At 44.7% G+C, this 23,225-nt stretch overlaps 3 protein-coding genes and 1 pseudogene across 4 annotated transcripts; 2 read left to right on the top strand and 2 right to left on the bottom strand.

The window, feature by feature from the left end:
- Positions 1-601: 601 nt before the first annotated feature.
- On the bottom strand, positions 602-1,096 carry LOC310771938 (protein bicaudal D homolog 2 pseudogene; annotated as a pseudogene). The gene has a single exon. The product of its transcript is annotated as a protein bicaudal D homolog 2 pseudogene (transcript).
- Positions 1,097-3,633: 2,537 nt separating this feature from the next.
- On the top strand, positions 3,634-10,037 carry LOC310771936 (androgen-induced gene 1 protein-like; the record flags this gene model as incomplete). The annotated part of the gene is made up of 6 exons (XM_083664432.1): positions 3,634-3,798; positions 4,839-4,988; positions 5,098-5,199; positions 5,813-5,928; positions 6,545-6,705; positions 8,187-10,037. 6 exons carry the CDS (start codon positions 3,634-3,636, stop codon positions 8,210-8,212), a joined length of 720 nt encoding a protein of 239 aa, XP_083520558.1. The 3' UTR covers positions 8,213-10,037.
- Positions 8,267-17,984, top strand: LOC310771937 (protein tyrosine phosphatase domain-containing protein 1-like; the record flags this gene model as incomplete). The annotated part of the gene is made up of 9 exons (XM_083664433.1): positions 8,267-8,366; positions 12,880-13,045; positions 13,236-13,316; positions 13,535-13,653; positions 15,423-15,560; positions 16,057-17,081; positions 17,290-17,472; positions 17,600-17,710; positions 17,802-17,984. The coding sequence occupies 9 exons, from the start codon at positions 8,267-8,269 to the stop codon at positions 17,973-17,975; spliced, it is 2,097 nt and encodes a 698-aa protein (XP_083520559.1). The 3' UTR covers positions 17,976-17,984.
- A 108-nt stretch (positions 17,985-18,092) lies between these two features.
- Positions 18,093-22,750, bottom strand: LOC310771935 (F-box/WD repeat-containing protein 12-like; the record flags this gene model as incomplete). Its single annotated transcript, XM_083664431.1, has 6 exons — positions 18,093-18,546; positions 18,661-18,791; positions 19,130-19,311; positions 20,620-20,830; positions 20,954-21,118; positions 22,517-22,750. Coding segments are annotated over 6 exons (1,023 nt in total), but the record flags the coding sequence as incomplete, so codon positions are not given.
- Between the last annotated feature and the right edge of the window lie 475 nt (positions 22,751-23,225).

Genomic DNA, 23,225 nt, shown 5'->3' with positions numbered 1-23,225 from the left:
GTAGGATGTAGGATGTGGGGCTCTTATGGAGCTGGTTGTAGGATGTAGGATGTAGGATGTGGGGCTCTTATGGAGCTGGTTGTAGGATGTAGGATGTGGGGCTCTTATGGAGCTGGTTGTAGGATGTAGGATGTAGGATGTAGGATGTGGGGCTCTTATGGAGCTGGTTGTAGGATGTAGGATGTGGGGCTCTTATGGAGCTGGTTGTAGGATGTAGGATGTAGGATGTGGGGCTCTTATGGAGCTGGTTGCTATTTAATGGTTGATTGATATTGAATTGACTCTCCCTTAAGAAAAAGAACTCTAGTAACCCTAGAAAGACATTTTGACAAGACAAAATGAGACAAATAACAGAAAAGCGAGATGTTTCTAGTGATGCCACAGGGGCATATAACTAGGCTGCCATTAAAAAAACGACAAGGTCACTGTAAACCACACAAGGAATATTATAGCCTAGTTATTCATGTATATTGTTGTTATTGATGAATGAAATCACAATGAAAGTAAATGGCGACAGATGATGTCTGTATTATAATATTCATATTATTCCTCCTTAGACGACATGGTCTTCTGTGGTTTGTCATGCATGCAGCCAGCCTACCTCTTTGAGCTGGTTGAGCTCCTGTTGGACGGTCTCGTACTCGATCTCCAGGTCGTCGTACTGCTGCTTGAGCTGCTGCTTCTCCTCCAGCACCGCCAGCCCGTACTCCGCCGCCTGGATCTTCTCGTTCGTGGTCTCACTCAGCTCCCGGGAAAGACGCTCGATCTCGGCCCGCAGCCACTCCGGCGCGGCCTCCAGCAACAGCATTGCGTCCGAGTAGCGCTGCTCCTCCACAGACATGGTCGGTACCTACACGGGGCTGAAGGTGACGATCAACCCGACGTACGACAAGGGGATGCGGGGGTGTCTTCAAGCGGTGTTAAACCTTGAAGAAGAAGGAGATGCTCCTCAGATTCTTCTGTATTTAAACTGCATGATTGTTACTCTTGCGGTTCTCGTTGCTTCGGTCATGTAGATGACCGTTTTGAATTTCTCCGCTCGACGGGAGAGGTTGATGTTATCTCTTAAAATTGCTCCATCACTGCGATCCTGCGTTTCCTTCGCCTCTCCCCCCGGGCTGGACTTGTCGGAGCGAGCAGCAGGAGAGGAGCAGTCAGATCAACGTCAAGCCAGTCAGAATTAATGAGACTTCCGGATGTTACTTTCAAAATAAAAGCATCATTGACGCTCACGGTCTGTTGTCGAAGTGCTATTTTTGTTTACTTACTCGTTTATTCGAGTATTGCAAAGGTACAAACTGAAAAGAATAAATATATGTACAGGGATTATATAAGGAATGAAAATACACACTATTTTTTCACAAGATGTTCGAAATGTTCCTTTATTTTGAAGGCCACAGCGATGTTCCTTCATTTTTCTGGCTGTCTCGAGCCGGCTGAAACGCAATTGGTTTACGGTTTGCGGTGTTCGCCGGCTGGGACAGCGGCAGTGCTTGTCGGGAAATGTAGTATTTGTAGTAGACAAACCGTATAGGAGAGGCCTGCAGACACCGTGAAATGAACTCGTTTCCCGTTAGGCTTTATATGTTTGCCTATGTGGAGCACGGAAATCTGTCTCAGACGTTTTGGTTACATAGAAATAGAATGTAGGCAGACAGCCGTTTGCCATGATCTGCTGCCATCTGTCGGAAATGTTAAGGATTTTTTTCAGTTCAATCATTTCTACACGATTTCATGGAATAATAGTGCTTTTTTATTATGTCAAATGATGCTCTACCATTCAGTAGGTTAAAACTGAGGAACCCTCTTGGATGAGTGACAAAACACCTTAGACTAAATTTGTCTAGTTGTGGCTAAATTATCCAACCGCAGACTGTGAGACTGTTGGAAAATATAATCACATCTTTATCTTTTTGATATGTTATTTATTTACATTTACTAAAGGAAAGAAGAGCCATCTGTCTGGTCAGGAGGTAGTGTCAAGACAACTGTGAGAATCCACATAGAGTTATCAGCACATAGAACTTCAAGATTTTGCAGTCCACTTTCCCACTTAAGTTGACTTTTTAGACAACATGGTTGTGTGTGTTGCTCTATCGATTACAACTGTTGTTCCCGGAAAATAGTTTTTTTCTTCCTAATAAGTGGAATGTGTGGTCAATGAACCTCTCGCAAAGGTCATAAGCCTAAATGAGTAGGCTAAATCTTTGATAATACTGTACCTTTGAACAACAAGCAAAATGTTATGCAAAACAAAATGTGCGTCATTTTATTTCTTCAAACTAAAATGTGTAAAACATTTCAATGCTGTATGTATGGCATTAATAAAGTATTTCATAATATGAAATAGGAATATGAATAATAATACTCTGTGGAGTGAACATTTGTTCAGCAGTGGCAATGATAAGTCCAGTGATTTGAGGTGGTAAAGCAGGAAGTAAAACAGATATAACCAAAATCATTAATGGTTGCATTCCATTTAGGTTTTCCAGCGCCAGGGCCCTCATTAATGTTATTTGTTACACCTGCTTTACTTCCTGCTTTACCACCTCAAAACAGTTGCTGTGAAAAGGGCCCATAGATCTCTTTTGTCTTCTTTGTCCTGAAACTATATTGTTTTGTTTCTTGCTGTAGAGATGGTTTGTACAAAGTGGGAGAATGAGGTGAACTCAGGTCACTGATGACAGTGCTATTTCAGGTTTCTGATTTGTGCAGAATGAAGGCAGTTCTCTTCTTGCACTTCACACAGCCAACGTCTTTCTACAACAGCTGCTGCATAGGCTACCACCAGTTTTACGTGTCATGGCTACATGTGAGCAGAGAAAACACTCCAAGATTTTGGTCAAATCTCCTTCAGTAGCCTAGTCTTTCATATTTTGGGAAACAAGACACAATCACCTCTTGTTTTGTCCGCAGCACAAAATCACAGTATTTCACATCACATGTGAAGTCTATAATGGCCAATATCCATTTGAATATTTGTATCATTCCTGCCTTCCTGGAAAGGGCATCTTGCTACAGGCAAACAACTACAAACCCTCTGGAACTCTGTTTGATGACAGAAAAAATAAGTGCAAACATGTATGCAAGCAAGTAGCTATTTACATAGTAAAGTAACTATTTACATAGGGCACAAACAGAAGTGCAAACAGACAGTAATTATTGCAACAGAACAGACATGAGTGACTTCATCAGTGTCAGGGATGTCTTCTTCTTCTTTGGTGTTTTATGGCAGTTGGCATCCTTTATGTTGTATTACTGCAATACTGCCTTCTTCTGGATTCATCCTGCTGCGCCCATGGCGCATGTCTCCCAGAAATCGAGCACACAAGATTGCTAGTTAAAATAAATAATTGAAGTGATGTTTACAACCATGTTCAGATGATGATGATCCATATCATCGATCCATATCTGAACATTTAGGATGGGGGCGGGGGGGGGGGGGGGGTATTTATTTTGAATGTTACGAGAGCGCGCCACAACTCCACCCAGCGCGCATCAGTTGCTACTGCGGCCGTTGTCCATGTCACGTGACCAGAAGTCTCTGCTCATTGGCCAGCCTCGCCTGGCCCCTGGCCAGCGAGCCTACGTGACCCATGACGTGACCAGGGAAACTGTCAACCTCTTGGCAAAATGGCTGCTACCATGTCGTGGGGATACTGTCTTTGCGCTCATATTTTCATATTTTCCTGGTATGTTTTCACGCTATCGGCTAACTGCTCTTTGAAGAATACGGAACGACACCCAGGCGCAAAAACCTACGGGGGACGATGGAAATATCTGACTTTCATCAATCTGGTAAGGAGTGTTGTTGGAGGGTGTAGCTAGCAAGCACTCATTCATTCATCCTGTGTTGGACGAAGAGACTTCTCCTTTTCTGACAGCGACGCCCTGCTTCGCTACACATTAACACATGCAGGAGCTACAACCACTAACGTTACGTTACAACACTAACGTTACGTTACAACCAGTCTGTCAGTGCTGCAACCACTAACGTTACGTTACAACCAGTCTGTCAGTGCTGCTGGTCAACACGCACTAACTACAACCAGCCTGTCAGTGCTGCTGGTCAACATGCACTAACTACAACCAGTCTGTCAGTGCTGCTGGCCAACACGCACTAACTACAACCAGCCTGTCAGTGCTGCTGGCCAACACGCACTAACTACAACCAGTCTGTCAGTGCTGCTGGCCAACACGCACTAACTACAACCAGTCTGTCAGTGCTGCTGGCCAACACACACTAACTACAACCAGTCTGTCAGTGCTGCTGACCAACACGCACTAACTACAACCAGTCTGTCAGTGCTGCTGGCCAACACGCACTAACTACAACCAGTCTGTCAGTGCTGCTGGACAACACGCACTAACTACAACCAGTCTGTCAGTGCTGCTGGCCAACACGCACTAACTACAACCAGTCTGTCAGTGCTGCTGGTCAACATGCACTAACTACAACCAGTATGTCAGTGCTGCTGGCCAACACGCACTAACTACAACCAGTCTGTCAGTGCTGCTGGCCAACACGCACTAACTACAACCAGTATGTCAGTGCTGCTGGTCAACATGCACTAACTACAACCAGTCTGTCAGTGCTGCTGGTCAACACGCACTAACTACAACCAGTCTGTCAGTGCTGCTGGCCAACACGCACTAACTACAACCAGCCTGTCAGTGCTGCTGGTCAACACACACTAACTACAACCAGTCTGTCAGTGCTGCTGGCCAACACGCAGTAACTACAACCAGTCTGTCAGTGCTGCTGGCCAACACGCACTAACTACAACCAGTCTGTCAGTGCTGCTGGCCAACACGCACTAACTGCTGTCTCCCTACAGGTGATGCAGGCCGTGTTCTTTGGACTGTGTGTGTTGATTGACATCGTCCACCTGATACTTCCAGCGAAAGCGTTGCGTGGGCGTGTCCCATCTCTGCTGCTGAAATTAAGGGACACCTTATTCACTGTCCTAGCTTTCCCCGTTGGCTCAGTAAGTAACATTGCATAACGGTAGATAAGCTAGCCCTAGCCTAGCCTAGCCTAGCCTATCATCAAACTCACTTCCAACAAATAATGTTTTTTGCTCCATTTCCCCACAGTTTGTATTCTCCTCTTTCTGGTCATTATACACTTATGACAGAGAGCTGGTGTACCCACAGTACCTTGATGACATCATTCCTCTCTGGTTGAACCATGCTCTGGTAAGTCTAAAGGCATCGTGATGTATCACAATGTTTGACGGGATCACAAGACACATTTCTTGCGAGGACAGTTGTTGTATCACTTGTGACTGAGAGCAGTTTAGCTTGTCTTTCTTTGATCTTTGTCCTCTTGCTGTTATCTTATTTCATACACTCAGTGGCAAGAATAAACTCCCGCACACCGTCTCCATATGCAATCAAAAGTTGAATAAGAATAACGTTTCGGTCGTGAGACCTTCATCAGATTCTCAACACTCAGTGGCAAAATGGCTCATATGCAGTACTAGAACTTTGAGTTGTCTTTCACGTTTGTATCAAATACAGCTTAGCTACAGATTAACTATCTGTTTCTTATCAGTTGTTATCAGACAGATACAGGATCCCTTTGGTGTGTTTTACAAACACACAATTGCGTAATAGATGTCTGCCCATGGACAGCTTATTATATTATAGTCATTGGAATGGTTTCTGCTTTGTCTTAGTGAAGGTACATAGAGATAACCACGTTTACTACAGGGCTACCGTTTCTTTCACACTTTGTCCTTTACTACTATGCCCAGAATAATCTTATTTTTCTCTGCATTTAACTCTTTCCCCATCGTTCTCTTTACAGCACACTGTCATCTTACCCTTGCTGTTTGTACAGATGTACATTCAGAATCATAAATATGGCAGCAGGCTGAAAGGCATCCTGGGCTTGGCTCTTTTCGCTGCAGTTTATTTGTCATGGTAAGACTGCTGCTGCGATGTGTCTGCTATCAAAGCCATTATAGGCTATATACATATTGTGTCATTGTGTACATAGATGTTTAGAGAAAACAGCTAGAATATCCAAATGTCCGGACTTCACTGCACTTGCAGACTCGCTGACTTTGCGGGTGATAAAAGAAATACCCAATAGACCCCTTCTCACGGGGGCCATTTTGTGTCAAAAAGACAGGGTAAACACAGGTGCAAGCAAAACACTAATGAGGGTTTCAAACTTCCATGATTTGAATTTGGAAACCCTCGTTAGTGTTCTGCTTGCAGCCTTGCACCTGTGTTTATTCTGCCTTTTTGACACAAAATGGCCCCCGTGAAAAGGGTCTATCGATTTAACCATAGTCTTATTGACAGATCTTTGTGTATTTGAATGTGTGTGTAGCCTAATGTACAGTATGTTGTATAGAAATAAAGCCTACTGTACAGTATGTTGTATAGAAATAAAGGCCCGCCTATCAGCGGCTTATATATAACGTCACAGTAAGTACGACTGAAGTCCGCGAGGGCTCAGTCCACAAGTCCGGAGGGTGGACGTTTGGATTCAGCATTGCTCACGTATTTGATTCTTCTCTCTTGTTTCCAGGATCCTCTGGGTGCACCATGCTGCTGGGATTTGGGTGTACCCCATCATGGCCAAACTGAGCCCTATGGGCCTTGTGTTGTTTTTTGGCGGTGCTGCGCTCAGCATGGCTCCTCTCTATCTGCTAGGGGAGAAGCTCAACCGCAACATCTGGGCCAGTGCAGGTAAAACATCTGGGCCAGTGCAGGTGGGATGAAAATACGGCAGATGATCAGCATGCTCATCAGCGTGTGGCTGTGTGTTAGCACTGTATTTGGCTTCTGAAGACCTCTCTGGACAGCATTACTGTTCATTGGTGGTCTGCTGATTGGTCATTATTACATCAGAACTTCTCCAGCTTCTGGCTGAAAGTACCTACTTTATTTTGAGTTAACTCTGACGTATCTACTGCTGTATGTCAAGTCAAGTCAACTTTATTTATAGAGCACATTTACAAACGACACAGGCCGATCAAAGTGCTTTACAGGTAAAAACACAGAGCATAAAGCAGGTACAAATGCACTAATCAGAGAGCAAGGTGCAGTAAAACAAGTAATAAAAATGGGTAGAAGTTGAAAGACAAAATGAATAAAATTAGTAAAAAGAATAAAATAAATAAATAAACGAAAGGCGCAGAAAAAGCTCAACGCGAGTCAAAAGCCACGGAGAAGAGGGTGTCTTTAGTAGAGATTTAAAAGAAACTAGACTCTGGGCTGATCTGATCGCGAGGGGGAGGCTGTTCCAGAGCCTCGGGGCAGCAGCTGCGAAGACTCTATCTCCTCTGGTCTTTAACTTTGTCCTGGGCACCTCCAGTAGCAGTTGGTCAGCGGACCTTAGGGCTCTGGATGGGGCGTGGTGGACCAGGAGCTCGGCAAGATAGGAAGGCAAGATAGGAAGGGGCTAGCCCGTTTTGTATGGACCAATTTACACACCAGGCATAAAACCAGTGGTCGGTTAGAGTAGCATCAGTCTTTTCAATGATATAGAGCCAAATGAAGAGTGTTTTGCACCCGTGACCTGGATTATCACAGTCACCAAATAAATTATTAATATAATCTATATATAAGATTGAGTATGGCTGAAACCTTCAGGGTGTGTAACGGGCACCCGTGCAGGTGACCTGACGGAGCCGGATAAGGCTATAGTGCAGTGATGATGTCATCAAGTGATGTCATCAGTGTGACGCTATATAAGTGATGGGAGTGTAGAATCGGGAACCGGATTCTTTAATTAGGTGATTCCCCTAATTACGATGTCATAGAGCAGGCGAGGCCGCAACACGCAGTGGTCATCAGTGATGTCATAAGAGCAAGTGAGCTACGGGCGAAGCCGTAGGCATCGATGCCTAGTTTAATATAATACAATACAATATAATATATAATATATAATAATTATTATTATTACATTATTCCCGGACCCGGAATGCATGTGTTTAGCAGCAGCGGCAGCAGTCCGGGACCAGCTTGCCTGTCTGGTTTACTGACCACCTCTGGTAATAGCAATGGTGTTTGAATAGGGATTTACTATGACATCATTCTTGACTGTTGTGCTTGCTTGGGTAAGAAATGTTTCTCATTGGGTGGGTCATTAGGGTTAGGGTTATTCATTAAGGGTCATTCATTTACAAGATTCTTTACGCTGCCCCCCCCTTGTTTGTCTCTGAAAGGGCCTCAGAAGAAAAAGAAGAAGTAAGAGCGTGTTGGCGTGGACGCTGAGGGACGCAGAGGGACCAGACATACCTGCATCATGCAAGGTTTGGACATAGGAGCCGGCACAGACTACCTCCTCGAGCACACAGGGGTGGAGGTTCTCTCAGGCGACACCACCGGGCGACACCACCTCGATGGTTGGAGACCGTGTAAAAGCATCATCTTTAAAATGCATCATTGTAGGGCAGAAACTATACTGTCATACATCCCACTTTTGTTGTGTTCTTGTTCTGTGGAGCAGACTTGCTGCACTGACATGGTAGCATCATATTATATTGCATCCAACGCTCATGATTTCTCTCTTTCTATAGGGCTGGGGCGCGTCACGTACGGGCTGGGGCGCGTGACGTAAGCGCGGCTGAGCGTCGCTTGCCAGCGCAATGCATTGTGGTCTATTACGATAAATCGCGGAGGCTAGTAGCGGCCACACCAAACTCCATTCATCTGGCAACTAAATGTGGCCCTGTTTATCGGTAAATTGAATACCACCAGAACATCATTTACAAACCTTACGAATTGTTAGACGCCACTCTCTAATTCTGCAAACATATCATCTCCTAAGAAGCACTTTGTGAATGTCAAATCTCATGTTTGGAAGTGGTTCACTCTGCTGCTGTATTAACGCCCTCCACTGTGTATTTTGCTGGTAGGGCACTGTGAGAATCACCGGCCAAACATTTAAATATATTTGGAATGTGTGCTTCTTATTGGAGTATGTGTGTGTGCCGAATTGGAGACATACTTACAAGTATTCATAAAATGTTCATGTTTCCATAAAAAGTCTCAACTTGGATGTTTAAACCATAAGTCGCCGACTTCAAAAGCCTCGACGCGAAACTCATTCATTTTTCATTCTGAGGCCCTGTTTACACGGCGACGGTCCCCGCATAAAACGGCAAACTTTTTTAGCGTTCGTGCCTTCCTTTGCTCAAAATCAATTTGGACCACGCGTCCGCGGCCACTCCGCCGTGGAGAGTCCACAGCTTGTCTGTATTTTCCCCGGATGGCTTTGAGCTTTGAGGCTACCTGGTTTTTCGAAATAGCGTCTCTCTCGTGAGGGAAGGGATTTCTTGTTCCTGCAGCTTCGCTCGGTGGATACTGCAGCAGAGATTCTGTCAAGATGTCCGTGTATTTTGACTGGCAGGATTCCCAGTCTACACTTTCCTGAGCTTTGGTCACCTTATAGTCCAGGGTCGTTCGCAGTAACAACTCCACTTCTTCGTCCGTCCAGACAAAATTGTCTGTTTTGGATCGTGCTTTTGCCATAGCAAACTAGTATGTTGTTGCTTGTTCAAACACAGCGCTGAAATGAAGGAAGTGTTTTGAAAGGAAGTATTTGTACGCAGGCGCGTGATCTATCTGTGGTGTTGCGTGGCAGCGTTACACCTCTACCTAGCGGCCTGGCGTGCGCACTACAGTCACCGTCTGCACGCGAGTTGTTATACAACACGGTGTGTAAACACCGAACCAAAGTCGAGAACGCAACGACAGTTTGCCGTTTTCTGCAGGCAGCGTTGCCATGTAAACCTGGCCTGAGTCTCAAAAGAGGGAGTTGCTGCGGGCTCCGCTAAACTGGCCGTACGCTACATACACGTTAGCAATCACACAATAAAACAGTACCTACCTCCCGCACAATGTTGTTATCTGAAGTTTAGCATAATCAGTATTCCCAAATATTGCCTAGTTTCCAATACCGAGCCCTTATTCACATGCCAGGTGGACAGCGAGCTAACTAGGTCACATAGGGACATGAGTGACATTACTGAAGATGGATCAAATGACTATTTTCGATGCATTTTGCGCAATCTATGGCCGGTGAACTTGTAATATATTGTCATGTCATTCTGTCTTTGGGTCATTTATAAATTAAATGATTTCAGGTTTTTTTCCATCGTTTTTTTTTTGTACCGCAATTTTACATTGAAGTAAACGGCGAGTGGCATTAGTGTACAGGAGTCCATTGTATTTACCCACAATGCCTTGCGTTGCTCACCCAGACGTGACGTAATTGCCCCAGCCCAGCTCTATGACAGTATTCCAGCACAATGCTGTCTTAGTCAGTACTGTAAATGAACTCTGTGAAAGGGACCGTTCCTTATGTGCACTTGCTGATTTATCCCTTGAATTGATGCTTTTAGATAACTGAGATTTATTATGTGATTTTGGAGACAATTATTGGGCAAATGAAATAAACTGATTTTATTGATTACAGTATTTGTTGCTCAGTGCCTTGAGCTGATTGCTGCTGTTACAGCCTCTATCCAGGTGAGGGGGCTATTGAGCTTTCTGGCTCTGGAGAGGCTAGAACAATAGAGATGTGAGAGTAAATATATATATACTAAAATGTATAGCTAAAGCCTTACATTCACATGCACTCTTTTGTAATATTAAAGGTATAGATTGTTTGCTTAAAGAAACACACATTTGAACCATAACTAAAGCCTTGAACCACAGGGTAAAGCCAGAAAGGCTTTATGTTACTCTTGTCTTGACTATAATATGGAAATAATTAAAGAATTGATATTGATAATATCTTGCAAAATGTTTGTTGATAGTACCTCGCTTTACTGTATGTAACCTAGCAAGGCAGAAGGATATGAAGGAGGTGGCTGGCTCTGGAAGCTCTTTAAATGACAGCGATCTAACTGATTTATCCTCAGTAACCTGAATTTAACCAGCTTTAGCAGGGTGCAAGTAAGCCAATCAGATTTTATCCACTTTCTATGTCACTAAGGTCCCGCCTCTTTGTACGAGCGCTTAGGAGAAATGAGTGTCTTGTTTTAAGAGCTGCTTTAGGCTTCTCATGACAGCTAATTTATACCGTACTTACAATAAAAATGCATATATAATTAATAAAAAAATAAAACAAATTGCCCAGTCCTGATGTCAAGAACCTTTTTGGATAGCAGTTTCTCTGGTGGTGTAAACATAGACTAATGACATATGCGTATAAACATATAAATATATATTATATGTATATTTACATATTGTAGATCACAACAGTCTCCAGCACAAGGTAACAAAGTATGTTCAGGATGCCGTTTGTTGAGGGGTGGGTGCTGTATTCTATAGAGGGTATGCACACCCACTGGAACACGCCCCCTCAATCGGGAATGAGTGTCAAAATGAGTGTCAAGTTCCTCCCTGAGCAGCAGGTGTCAGTTATCTAGGCTGATTACTGCATTCAAGCTCAGTCTTGCTGCGACTCAGTGGGCGTGACCCCACAGTGACTTGTGCCTCTGTGACATCACATGCATACCCTCGATACCTATCCTTATAGTAATAAGATTAGTCGGCTAATCCAGACAGAGTCAGGAATAGCCCTTCTACACTGCCCCCTGATGAGGAGGAACCTGTGGAGAGAGATTTTAGACAGGACACAGTGATTTAGACGATAACATCTCCGTTGAAGGTGTATTTATTCCCAAGGGTGAAGATCTGAGATCTTGGTGAGCGTACAGGATGCTGTGGACTTGTGTCGCCCCACCCCGCTAAACGGATAAGCTGAGGTGAATCAAATCAAGTAAGGCCACAGGAGTGACTTTCCACAGGGCTGGAGAGGGACAGATAACGTCAGCGCTGTGGAGGTGGATGTCAGAGATGTTGGCATTTGGAGTAGAAGGTTCTGGCATGGCGGTTACAAGCTCCTCACCTCACTCATTACAGGTAAACCAGTGTTACTTTTCATCGTTGGATTGTTTGTCTTGGTTTCCTTGTTAGATCATTCTAGGTTGATTATTTTGTACATTATTACTCTTCAATAGTGACCATGGATTGTGTTGTACTCTGATGAGATATTGGAGCACAACTTCCAGCTAAGGATAACGGATACTTAGAATACAAGCTTAGAATATGATTATTATTTTTAAGATAATGAATGTCCCACTTGCATTTTCACCTCTAAAGCAGATATTGTTACTGTCCAATTAGGTCCAGAATAATAACAGCCTCCAAACAGCAGAGGTTTCTAGACTTTGTTCTACTTTAGGGTTAGATGTTAGGGATTGAATGTAATAGACAAGTATAATGACACAGGTATGTGTGTGCCCAGGGTCTACGATGACTGTGGATGTCAGCCTGAGTGACTGTACATATGGCACTCAAGACAAGTGGGGCTCTGATGGATTTCAGTAAGTAAAGATGTTAAAGATGGATATAAAATACAATGTTATAAGCATTTTATTTTTCCCAGGCTTTTATTTCTACAAATGCCACACTGAGTTTGAATAGTGCATCTGCACACTGCGTCTGATGTCAGAGGCACAGTGCCAGACAAGGATTAGACAAGCAAGCTAAGTTAGCACTCACCACCTGATTACCTTAATTATGTACGTTTTCGAGGCCACCCAGCACTGTGTGGAGACTTTGGGATTGTTAGAATTCCAACAGTTTATCTAGGCTACATCGTGCTGAAGATTTGAAAACTATATTTTCATATATGTAGTATTGTTCTTGTGTATTCTGCTAAAATGCGGATAAAAAAGTTGATTTCATTGCTTCAAATGAGAAGAAATTAAATTTTAGGAGAAGTTGATGGGGATTTTAAATTTAATTGCAAGTAGCCTAGCAAGCCAATCATTCTACTAGATTAAACCCTGTATAAGTGTAATATCGTATTTTTCCTCCTCTTCTCTCCTCTGTTAACTCCAGTCAGAGCCCCCAGGGCAAAGTACACAATTGTAGGAGAAGCTATACGGTACGTCATCCCTGGACCGATGCAATGCTCAATGGGCTGTGGAGGTGAAGCCTGCAAGTATGACAACCCAACTTACTGGAGTGATGACAAGCAGGCCATCAAAGGCCTCTACTCCTCCTGGTCAGCATTTTAAGACTGTTCTACAGCATTTACTCTGATATGACGTCCAAACATAACGCGCTCCACACACTTTAGTACACCTCTGTTTTTATATTTTCTCTAAGGTTCAGTTAAATTAACTTGAAAAGGATTATGCATGTAATCATATACAATACCATATATCGTACCGATAATGTTGTTATCATTTCAGGGTCACTGATCACCTTCTTGCCATGTCCAGACCCTCAACAGAAATCATTGAGAAATATAACATTATTGATCAATTCAAAAGGTATCTTTGATTCAAGGTTCTTTGGCAGCTTCCTCAACATGAAAGTACAAAATCTGTGTAAACCAGTATAAAAAAAGACTGCATGTCTCCCACTGTGTGTGTGTGTGTGTGTGTGTGTGTGTGTGTGTGTGTGTGTGTGTGTGTGTGTGTGTGTGTGTGTGTGTGTGTGTGTGAGTGTGTGTGTGTGTGTGTGTGTGTGTGTGTGTGTGTGCGCGAAGGAGTGGTATAAAAACAGTGATCAACCTGCAGAAGCCTGGTGAACATGCCAGCTGTGGGAACCCTCTGGAGCCAGAGAGTGGCTTCTCCTACCGCCCAGACGTCTTCATGGAAAATGACAGTAAGCGTTGAAATAACTCAGAGTGAGCCGTGCAAACTATAGTGACACACGACACAAGTCTAACTCAACACATCTGTCTGTTTCAAACTATAGTGACACAAGACACAAGTCTAACTCAACACATCTGGCTGTTGCAAACTATAGTGACACACGACACAAGTCTAACTCAACACATCTGTCTGTTTCAAACTATAGTGACACACGACACAAGTCTAACTCAACACATCTGTCTGTTTCAAACTATAGTGACACACGACACAAGTCTAACTCAACACATCTGTCTGTTTCAAACTATAGTGACACACGACACAAGTCTAACTCAACACATCTGTCTGTTGCAAACTATAGTGACACACGACACAAGTCTAACTCAACACATCTGGCTGTTGCAAACTATAGTGACACACGACACAAGTCTAACTCAACACATCTGTCTGTTTCAAACTATAGTGACACACGACACAAGTCTAACTCAACACATCTGTCTGTTGCAAACTATAGTGACACACGACACAAGTCTAACTCAACACATCTGGCTGTTGCAAACTATAGTGACACACGACACAAGTCTAACTCAACACATCTGTCTGTTTCAAACTATAGTGACACACGACACAAGTCTAACTCAACACATCTGGCTGTTTCAAACTATAGTGACACACGACACAAGTCTAACTCAACACATCTGGCTGTTGCAAACTATAGTGACACACGACACAAGTCTAACTCAACACATCTGTCTGTTGCAAACTATAGTGACACACGACACAAGTCTAACTCAACACATCTGGCTGTTTCAAACTATAGTGACACACGACACAAGTCTAACTCAACACATCTGTCTGTTTCAAACTATAGTGACACACGACACAAGTCTAACTCAACACATCTGACTGTTTCAAACTATAGTGACACACGACACAAGTCTAACTCAACACATCTGTCTGTTGCAAACTATAGTGACACACGACACAAGTCTAACTCAACACATCTGTCTGTTTCAAACTATAGTGACACACGACACAAGTCTAACTCAACACATCTGGCTGTTGCAAACTATAGTGACACACGACACAAGTCTAACTCAACACATCTGGCTGTTTCAAACTATAGTGACACACGACACAAGTCTAACTCAACACATCTGGCTGTTGCAAACTATAGTGACACACGACACAAGTCTAACTCAACACATCTGGCTGTTCCAAACTATAGTGACACACGACACAAGTCTAACTCAACACATCTGTCTGTTGCAAACTATAGTGACACACGACACAAGTCTAACTCAACACATCTGGCTATTTCAAACTATAGTGACACACGACACAAGTCTAACTCAACACATCTGACTGTTTCAAACTATAGTGACACACGACACAAGTCTAACTCAACACATCTGTCTGTTTCAAACTATAGTGACACACGACACAAGTCTAACTCAACACATCTGTCTGTTGCAAACTATAGTGACACACGACACAAGTCTAACTCAACACATCTGTCTGTTGCAAACTATAGTGACACACGACACAAGTCTAACTCAACACATCTGTCTGTTGCAAACTATAGTGACACACGACACAAGTCTAACTCAACACATCTGTCTGTTTCAAACTATAGTGACACACGACACAAGTCTAACTCAACACATGTGTCTGTTTCAAACTATAGTGACACACGACACAAGTCTAACTCAACACATCTGGCTGTTTCAAACTATAGTGACACACGACACAAGTCTAACTCAACACATCTGGCTGTTTCAGTATATTTCTACAATTTTGTCTGGGACGACTATGGAGTGGCCAACCTCACAACCCTGCTGGACATGGTGAAGGTGATGGCCTTCGCCCTGCAGGAGGGAAAGATAGCGGTCCACTGTCATGCCGGTCTGGGAAGAACAGGTACAGGTTAGAAAAGAGTTTATTGTGGGGCGTCCGAGGAGTGTAGAGGTAGATTCCCTGCCTACCAGCATGAGGGTCGCAGGTTCGCGCCCCCGTGTTACCCCCAGCTTGGTTGGGCGTCCATACAGGCACGATTGGCTGTGTCTGCGGGTGGGAAGCCGGAATGAGGGTATAGTGTTCTGGTCACTGCACCAGCGCCTCCTCTGGTCGGTCGGGGCGGTGGGATTGGGAATAGCGTGATCCTCCCATGTGCTATGTGGCTGGCAACTGCACATGTATCAGAGGAAGCATGCGTGTGTCTACAGCTCTCCCCAGATCAGCAGAGGGGGCGGGGCAGCGACCGGGGCAGCAGGGGGAATTGACCAAGTACAATAAGGGGAGAAAATGGGGGGGGGGGGATCAGAAAAAAAGAAAAGGAAATAGTTTATTGAATTCAGTGTTTTGGCTTTTGATGAAATTCTGACAGACTGAAGGATTCTGGCTTTCCCCCCTACAGGTGTATTGTTGGCATGCTTCTTGGCCTATGCCACCAGGATGTCAGCCAACCAGGCCATCTTATATGTGCGCGCTAAGCGTCCTAACTCCATCCAGACGCGGAGTCAGCTGCAGTGCGTCAGACACTTTGTCCAATTCCTCGTTCCTCTGAGGAGTGTGTTCTCCTGCGCCGAGCCCCGGTCCAACCGGGTCAGCCTGTCCCAGTACCTGACCCGCCAGAGACACATGCTGCACGGCTACGAGAGGCGCGAGCTGCGCCACCGACCCAAGATGGTCCAGCTGGTCTGTCGACTGCTGCTGGACATTGCGGAGAACCGGCAGGTGATCGAGGAGGACATTCTGGAGGCGCCTGACATCAGCGACATAGAGATGACCCTCAGCATCATTGAGAAGCTGGAGCCAGAGTCCTTTGGGAGCCCCCGCTTACCAGGCACTCCCACCTTGCCCAGACATTTCAACGAGCCGCCCATCTTCTACCACCGCAAAAGCCTGAGCTACAGTGAGTCGGACTTGAGACGGCTGGGCTCAGAGTTCAACCTCCTGACGCAACCTCTCTGCTCTCTGTCACAAGGCAATGTCCACATGACCTGCCCCGCCTCTGACTCCGCCCTCACCGCCGCCGCGCGCTGGCACGGGTGGAGCACGAGCCGCCAGTCTGTCATCTCCCACAGCTCGACGGGCTCACTGTGGGAGCGCAAGAGTCTGACCAAGCAGAACGACGGATCCCTCATCCTGAGGAAAGCGAGGCGGAGAGCCGTTCAACGCAGTGAGTCCATGAGACACGAGGAATCTCCCAAAAGGGGCAGCAGCATGCTGTCCAGGTGCAAGACGGAGCAGAGGGAAGAGGTGCCTATGAACGGCAGGAAGTGGCACGGTGAAAGAGACGAGGAGTCGGAGGTGCCCTTCATCACCTTGCAGTCAGAGTTGTCCCTGGATGCCAGGAGGCTGCTGGTGGCTCAGGCCCTGGCTGTGGACCTTCTCAAAGATGGGGGAGAAGGTCACAAGCACGCAGTCTTAGCCTGGCAGGTAAGTCATCCACACACCTCGACTGTATGGATCCGCCTATGAGCTACAAAGACTGTTCTTTTTAATCATGGTCATCTAAAGAGGTGTTCAGGTTAATCATGGTCATATAAAGAGGTGTTCAGGTTAATTGAACAAGAATGTGCCAGAATAAACAGTGTCAGTCACAGGTGGGCAGGGAGTGTAAGGTGACTGGCTGGTATGTGTTTAGGCAGAGCTGAACCAAGGCGGGGCATGGGAGAGGCTGTGTACCGAGCAGGATCCCTTCATCCTGACTGGGCTGATGTGGGCGTGGCTGGAGCAGCTTAAGGAGCCAGTCATCTCCATCCAGGCTGTCAAGGCCATGAACCCAGAGCACAGCGATGCTCAGACGGCCCTCCACACGCTGGACCAGGTCAGAAGTTACAGTACAGTGTTGTGTTTTTCAGGTCTGAACCAGCGGCAGTGTCACACTGAATTTATCCGGGCAAGGCAACTTCCTGAACTTTCTGAATCTTACCCTCCTTATCATCTCTTCTAAGGCCACCAAAGAAACCCTCATGTGCATACTAGACTGTATGGCTCATATGCTGACACTACCACTTGAGGTAGAGAATGCTTTCCTGGCTCGTACTATCAAGGCTTTCACTTGGGTAAGAAAAACAACACTTGTTCATCTCGATTCATTTCAATTTTTTCACTGAAAAATTGTTCAACTAAAATGTCCCGTTTGCCTTTCAACAGCTGGAAAAGAACTCCGAGGAAGGGAGCAAAGCGTGTGAGACCATGACTATAGTCCTCAGGCGTGTCCTTCTGGACATGAGAGGGACGGCCATCAAAGACGATGAGACTCTAGGGTCCCTCTTCCACGATGTGAAGAAGACATATGAGGGAAAAGCTGTTTATGTGCCTTCATGAGTATGTTATATGTAGGAACTAATTATCTCGATGTAGGCTCAATACACAAGTTCATGGTATGTAATAATGTAATGTAATTATCTTGCCTCAGTAGTGAGTGAAGGTAATATACTGAAGAACAGGTCAGGATATATTTTACACATACATACGTACATTATGCCTTAAGACCAGTTATATCTATCAACATTGAAATACCTCAGCTCCAATAAGTTCAGTTATAATAGATTACCCTTCTACCTGTACAGATTTAAAAACAAAAATCTTATCCCACAACACGCACAGTGAATGCCTTCCCCATAACATCGAGCTCTTCACCTGTACTGTCTGATACTCTTTAGTAAACATAGACTTACTGAAGCACAGCATGCGTACAGCAAGCGTATCTGTTAAGACCTGGGAATAAAAGGCAAATGTGAGTCCTTCCAGTGGTTTTAGTGCAAACTGCTTTGGTACCAGCGGGGGCAGTGCTGCTCAGGAGGTGAAGGAGTAAGCCTTCAGGACGTCTTTTCCATCGTTCCCTTCCACTGAGGCCACGATGCTGGAGTAGTCACACGCAACGTGAGTGAACCCCCTGGAAGACACACGCAGCAGGAATAGTTTGAAGAAAAGACTGCCAAGGGGAATAAGAACATTGTGATATTTATGTCATGTCACCATATAGGTGCATCTGAATGGCCCGGCGTACCTGGACATGGCGTGAGAGCCTCCCAGTAAGTGGTAGCGGCTCTCCAAGGTCAGTCTTTGGTCTCCGTCGCTTCTCCATGTCAACACTCGTAAGGAGAGGTCTTGAGATGACGTCACCACGCGAAAGCTGTCCTATGAATGTCATGCCACAAAACAAGAGAAATGGGACATTTTCACACACAAACATACAGTAATACATATTTCACACAGAGGGTAGGTAGTAGGTACACTATTGCTACAGAGCCTACAGTACCACACATATGGAGGAGATGAAAGGAACCTACCACACACATGGAGGAGATGAAAGGAACCTACCACACATATGGAGGAGATGAAAGGAACCTACCACACATATGGAGGAGATGAAAGGAACCTACCACACACATGGAGGAGATGAAAGGAACCTACCACACATATGGAGGAGATGAAAGGAACCTACCACACATATGGAGGAGATGAAAGGAACCTACCACACATATGGAGGAGATGGGTGCAGTGTGGTCTTCGAAGCTGGCGAGCACGACTCCTTTCAGAGAATAGACCCAGAGCCCTCGGTCAGCCGCCACCACCAGAGTGTTGCTGTCCTTGGCCTCCAGAAGGATGTCTGGGCCTCTGATGTTCAGTGTGAGGGTGAAGGACTCCACCTGCTGGACTAGAATGAATACAGTTTAAAACCTATACATTGGATATTCTTGCACTGCAAGAATATATTGGTACATTCAATAAGTTGTTTTGTAATGCAATGTAATAAAAAAAAAGTTTGCCCATTTCCCTTGACCTGTTTCTACTTAAAAATATATAATAATCTGTGGCTGCATTGAAAATAATTGATGTGGATGTGATGTGACATAATCTTTTCCTGGGTCCAGACCTTCGAATCCACCCACTCCACGGACCACTCCACGGACCACCCACTCCACCGGGTTGAGTTTTGGCTGCTTCTGGACTGGCATCGTGACATGCAACAGCGATTTCCTCAGTTGAAGGAACGACTTATCTAATGAACGCCGAGGGGAATTTACGATTAGCCAATCAGTGTCAATAAACAGACTTACGATTAGCCAATCAGTGTCAATAAACAGTGCAACGGGCGGGACTAACACCGTTGTCAAGTGCGCCGAGGAGTATAACGACAATGGCGGCTGCCATACACGAGATAGACGCTGCTAATCGAGGCTGTTTATCGATTAAAAGTACCTATGAACAGCACTCTGCTTTGAAGGCATTTATTCAAAGGGGAAGTGTTTTTTTTTGCGTTCTCCTGACTGGATTAACGAACGTTAGATTCAAGGCAGATACGTTGGTCTCTAGTGATGATTGGTTTAGATTCAGGCAGATACGTTGGTCTCTATGATGATTGGTTTAGATTCAGGCAGATACGTTGGTCTCTAGTGATGATTGGTTTAGATTCAGGCAGATACGTTGGTCTCTATGATGATTGGTTTAGATTCAGGCAGATACGTTGGTCTCTAGTGATGATTGGTTTAGATTCAGGCAGATACGTTGGTCTCTAGTGATGATTGGTTTAGATTCAGGCAGATACGTTGGTCTCTAGTGATGATTGGTTTAGATTCAGGCAGATACGTTGGTCTCTAGTGATGATTGGTTAGGCAAAATGGAATTCCCCTGGGGGAATCCCCTCATGGAAATCAGAGTGGAGGTGATGTCAGACTAGAAGATGGAAATGTCGTCTAACGAGTTGACAATTCAGTCTGATATCAGGCTAACATCATCCACATGTGCTGATCTGCATGAATCCAAAAAATACACCACCAAACAACATCTTCCTAGATATGAAACGTACATCACCAATAGCTGTTACTGAATAGAATCAGTGTTTTACGGCGGATTTTTTCCCCTTTAATGGTTCACCAACTGAATCTCTTTTCCATGGGATTGGATACTAGATCATCACTAGTAGATGAGTAGATCCTTACATCCTCTGTGTGAACTGTCTTACCCTGGATCTCTGTCTTGTACTTGTTTTTCTTCATGCTGACATGGAACACAGTGAGGGCTTTGTTGTGTGACTGGCCCATGTGATGGATGATGGCCAGTCTGGCAGGCTGGGTGGGTATGAAGACAGCAACCTGGCACCCACTGACTGGCAGACACTGGCATAGAGGCTCCTCGTCCTCAGAGGGAGAGGTCAAACTCTCAGTGCATATCACCTGCCAGAGAAGCATACAATAGTAACGTTCATATACAATAGTATAACTGTTTCTCAACGCTCTTATTGATGAACACAGGAAACACAAACGTCACGTCAGGCCTTCAAAGACAACAAGAAATACCTTTGGACTTAGATCATCGTTGTCCTTGGTTCCAGCCAGGATCCACTTCTTGTCGGGTGAAACTAGGAGTACGTTGAGATGAAAACTGTCACACACCACTAGGCTGGACTTTCTAGTCAAAGCGAAACCTTCTAGTGTGCACACAGATCCCTGACTGGTGCCAACCTGGAACAACATGGAACGAGAGGTAGAAGTGTTATTTTGCTTGAAAGAAACTCTGGTTGTGTATCATTTTGGGGCGGTTTCGCAGACAAGGCTTAAGGCTAGTCCCAGACTAAAATGCTGTTTGAGCTGACTTAACTCGAAGTCACTTGCACAGCCTTATCTTAAAATAGTCGTAGATTTAGCCTGTTCTGGATTAAACGAAGCCGATTGCGAGAGGGTGGATCAAAGCTACTCTGGGACTAAATTTAATCTTAAATTAATCCTCCAAAGCGGCAGGTTTAACTTCTGCTTAGTAGTGTTTTTGAAAGGGAGCATGGACTGTTTGGGACCATGGGCTATTTGGAATATCTAAATGAAGACCAATATGCTCTACAGGGGCCAGCCAGACCAGTACTTGTGGATAGAGTAACCCATTGAATCAGTTTGATGAAATAACTTTCGTATGTACAAAGAAAATGCATTGGAGATCATTACTTTGCTTGAGCCTAGACTTTCCTCTCTGTCTCAAAGAGGAAGGCCTGTACCCAGTTCTCTCTAAGTTCTGATCACTTTGAGGCATTGAATTTTCACTGCAAATTGCAGCCCACGCTCTCTTCTTCTTTTGCTCAGTAGCAGCAGTATGGTTCTTACTTTCTATAGGACGAATCAGCGTGACCTCACTTGCCACCCAGAAATGCGGAACGCCGCGGCAGTTAATAGTATGAGTTGTGCCAAACAAACGTTAATATCTCAAAAACTATACATCACATCGCTTATATTTTGACATTCTGAGTGAGAGCAGAATTAGCTCAAGAGTTTGATGTATAATATATGCATGTCGTGTTAAAGTTGTGTGAACGGTCGCAGTTTTTAAAATGTAAACAGAGTTAGTCGGCTAGAGTCAGACACTCAAGCCTCACGCCACTTGGGCTCCATAGGGTTCCATTGCCGTTGCCACCCAGTGACGCGGTTTGTTTACCAAAATTCTGCTCGGCTGATCCCTTGTATAACTGGATCGTTTGCCACTATTTGTTTTAGTAGTTTTTTCATACTCACTATAGTTTTTTGAGCGAGTTCTTTTTGCTTCTGCCGTTGTTTGGACTCAAGATTCACTCCAGTAATGGTGTTTTCAATTCTATTCCGGGTTTTGTTGAGCACCATTAGACCAACAGCCTTTGCTCCTACTTAACCTAATGAGGCTTGACCCAGGTGTTCTCATTTAGGCTTACTCCAGGACTCCATAGTCTCTGACTAACTAAGTCAGATTTAAGACACGTTCATGCAAGCCACTTAAATGTCCTAGTTTAACTAGTCCAAATTAGGCCTACTCCTGGCTTAATCTAAGCCTCGTCTGTGAAACCGCCCCTTTCAGTTTGGCAAACTGAACAGAAATGGGAGAGAATCCGTTGGTTTACTCACAGAGAGGAAGCAGCGGTTGTTGATGTAGTACTGTAGTAATGTGCAGTGTGGAGAGGCAGCAGAGTAGGAGGCCGTCTCCTGGAACCTCTCACCCTGCCAGGTCTCCTGGCCCCTCTCACCCTGCCAGGTCTTGATGAGGCCTGTGAGGTCTGCTGTCATCAGCACTCCATGCTCTCTGTCGCTGACGAGCGCTGTCAAAGGGCTCTGCACAGGACTGCACCACAGCTGTGCACCCTGAGCAAAAGATATAAATACATAAATAAATAAATAAATGAATAAATAAATAAATAAATAAATAAATAAATAATAAATAAAACAAAACATAATATGATTACATCATGTGAAGAAATACCCCGATAGTTTATTTAATCCTGTGGCCTGTGACTGTCAACCAAAGAAAGGAAACTAAGCAGTGAAATTAGCTACAATTTAGACAATATAGACCGTTTCACCGGAATTCTGTTGCTAGGGAACAGACAAGCTACTGACACAAGCTACAGACACAGCCACCAAGCAAGTCAGTGTGCCTGCTATGCCAATATAACGCTCTTCCAAAGAGCCACTCCTCTTTGAGATCATTACAGACAAGTTATTAGACAAACACAACCACCAGGTGCCTGCTTTACAAAATGCTCTGCCTCATGCCTACACAACCAATCATCACATCCAATCCAACCCAACCCAATCACAGGTAGAGTAGGGCGTGACA

This window comes from Poromitra crassiceps (genome assembly GCF_964638095.1).
Source record: "Poromitra crassiceps genome assembly, contig: HAP1_SCAFFOLD_1541, whole genome shotgun sequence".
NCBI classification, from domain to species: domain Eukaryota; kingdom Metazoa; phylum Chordata; class Actinopteri; order Beryciformes; family Melamphaidae; genus Poromitra; species Poromitra crassiceps.
This window is presented reverse-complemented; position numbering and strand designations above follow the sequence as displayed.